The 2,156-nt window shown below is 43.6% G+C and overlaps 1 protein-coding gene across 1 annotated transcript in view; it reads right to left on the bottom strand.

The window, feature by feature from the left end:
* Positions 1-1,876: 1,876 nt before the first annotated feature.
* LOC104161873 (CUGBP Elav-like family member 4) overlaps positions 1,877-2,156 on the bottom strand; it is an 80,312-nt gene continuing 80,032 nt past the window's right edge. The window contains exon 9 of the mRNA XM_009700448.1: positions 1,877-2,004. Within this exon, the coding sequence (XP_009698750.1) occupies positions 1,877-2,004 (128 nt within the window). The remainder of the gene's footprint in view (positions 2,005-2,156) is intronic.

The raw sequence follows: 2,156 nt of genomic DNA, 5'->3' as shown, positions 1-2,156 counted from the left end.
ATGACAACACCATAAGCTCATACCAGTGAATCTTTAACAACACAGGTGTGTACAGCCCTGCACTTTCTTACACAACCATAAGAAACAAGCATATCCTCAGTGATCATGGCTATGCTATGGTACAAAGCTATTGCTAGGTGTAAAACTAGGGAGACACCCATGTTCCTCAATCCCTTTGCAGTTATTATTGAAAATCTCCACAACAAAGACAGTCCCTGCTTTAACAAAATTGCATGCATGCATCTCCCACTCTCTCCAGCAAAACCTGCGGTAAAAAGCCAGTGTGATGAGGCAAAAAGCACTTGGACATGGAAATATATTTTGGTTTCAAGCTTCCAAGAGGCCTTGTCATAAGCAAGGAAAAGAAAAGACGTATTTGAAGAAGGAAAATGCATTGACAGTTATCTTCATATAGTCACATATAAAGGAGTGTCTAAACTATGGAGGCTGTATCTTGCACGTGCACCTAATATGTTTATTGAAAGATTTCTTCGTCTGCTTCATGTTGTCTTCAGTGCAGCACCTCTTTCAAAGACATTTTGATCACATTCCTTAATTCTAGTGGAAAGGATACTGCTCTGAAGACTGGAACAACACATTTTTCAAATATATTAGAGATACCAGTGAAAAATTAGAACACTTCATAGTTCTTTGGGAAGGTTGAACATAGGTATTTCCTGCCTGTACCTTAGAAGGATAAAAAAGACCTGAATCGAAATCACTGAATCTTAGACGTTATGGCGATAATGGCCTAGAAAGGTCACCTAACCCATCTCTCTGTCACTAATTTGAGGGTGCAAACTGCTAGTTACAGCTTAGGGCGACCCTGGGTGCTGGGTTTATTGGGAAATCTCTGGTGTGGAACAGTTTTAACAACAGGGAGACTTCCTGTCTCTGTAATAAACACATACATTTTAATACTTCTGTTTCTCAAAGAATTATCTAATGGAAAAGCCAGCCAGTGGTGGAAAATATGGAAATGTCTCCATTTTTGTTATTGGTGGTAGGTCGGGATTCCAATGAAACAAGCCACTGCTTCTGATATTTTTGACACTGTTACATGTACTAGAAGGTCCTTTGGAGCATGAAGCTGGTTCCTTTCCAACAACACAACGTATGTGAGTCTAACAATGAGAGCTTCGTTCAGATTTGACTAGGTCCTCACCCAAGCAAATCCTCCTTGTCTTTGGTTGGCTTTTATCTACACAGAGAAGTTAACACTAAATGAGCAAGAAATGAGCATGGATCCTTCCATTAATTTCTTGGGCTTGGGAAGAAAGAAATTAGGAGTTATTTAGTTGTCAGGGAGACATATTTACATAAAGTTATTATGCTGGGATGAAATTGGATACAGACTATACCGCATGAAGAATGGAGAATGCTTTGAAACGTTTGCAACACAGAGCTATTGAGACAGACACTGTCCCAGTCCAGTCACCTGGGATTAAATTGCAGCCCAGTCCCATCTCTTAATTGCAGATTTTCTTCAGCCACCAGAAATGCTCTCTTTGGCTGAGCAAGGGGAATCAGAACAGCTGCTGGCTCTCCTTTAGTGACCAGGAAGACTTTCTAGAGATGCAGGATGCCCCTGGGGTGGGGAACTTGGCTCATCCCTCGTTAAGCATCCTTCCACCTCTTTTTCTAAAGAGATGCACACACAAACGGTTCCTGGTTTATGTGTGAGTACGTACTCATGGCTCTACGCAGCATGGCTCTAGCCAGAGGCCTGAGTGAAAAAGGCAGAAGCTAGAGAGTCACAGAGCTGAATCTTTTTCAGAGTCTGCAACACAAAGAGAGGCTACAACCATAGCTGACATCCCCTTCCCCATGCAGTTACCTGTGCTAGTGCTTTGTATCCAGTGGTTCCCACAGCTCTTCAGTAGGGACGATTAGCATCCTTTGGCCTCTTCAGCTGCACCTTCAGCCTCTTCATGCCAATCTGGAAACCGTTCATAGCCTGGATAGCAGCTTGGGCACTGGCAGGATTGTCAAAACTCACAAAACCTGTCAAAACATGAGGCAAGGCAGGGGGTTTAATGAGCTGAAGGGGGCCAAAGTACGTACATGCAACGACCACTGAGAATGAACACGGGGAAGGAGGTGAGGGCGGTGGGAAAGAGGGAGCAAGCAGGTAGGAGGGTGGGTGGGTGGGCAGG

The sequence above is a fragment of the Cariama cristata genome, unplaced genomic scaffold (assembly GCF_000690535.1).
Source record: "Cariama cristata isolate BGI_N322 unplaced genomic scaffold, ASM69053v1 scaffold17555, whole genome shotgun sequence".
NCBI lineage: Eukaryota > Metazoa > Chordata > Aves > Cariamiformes > Cariamidae > Cariama > Cariama cristata.
Note: the sequence above shows the minus strand (reverse complement) of the source record. Positions and strands in the feature narration are given on the sequence as shown.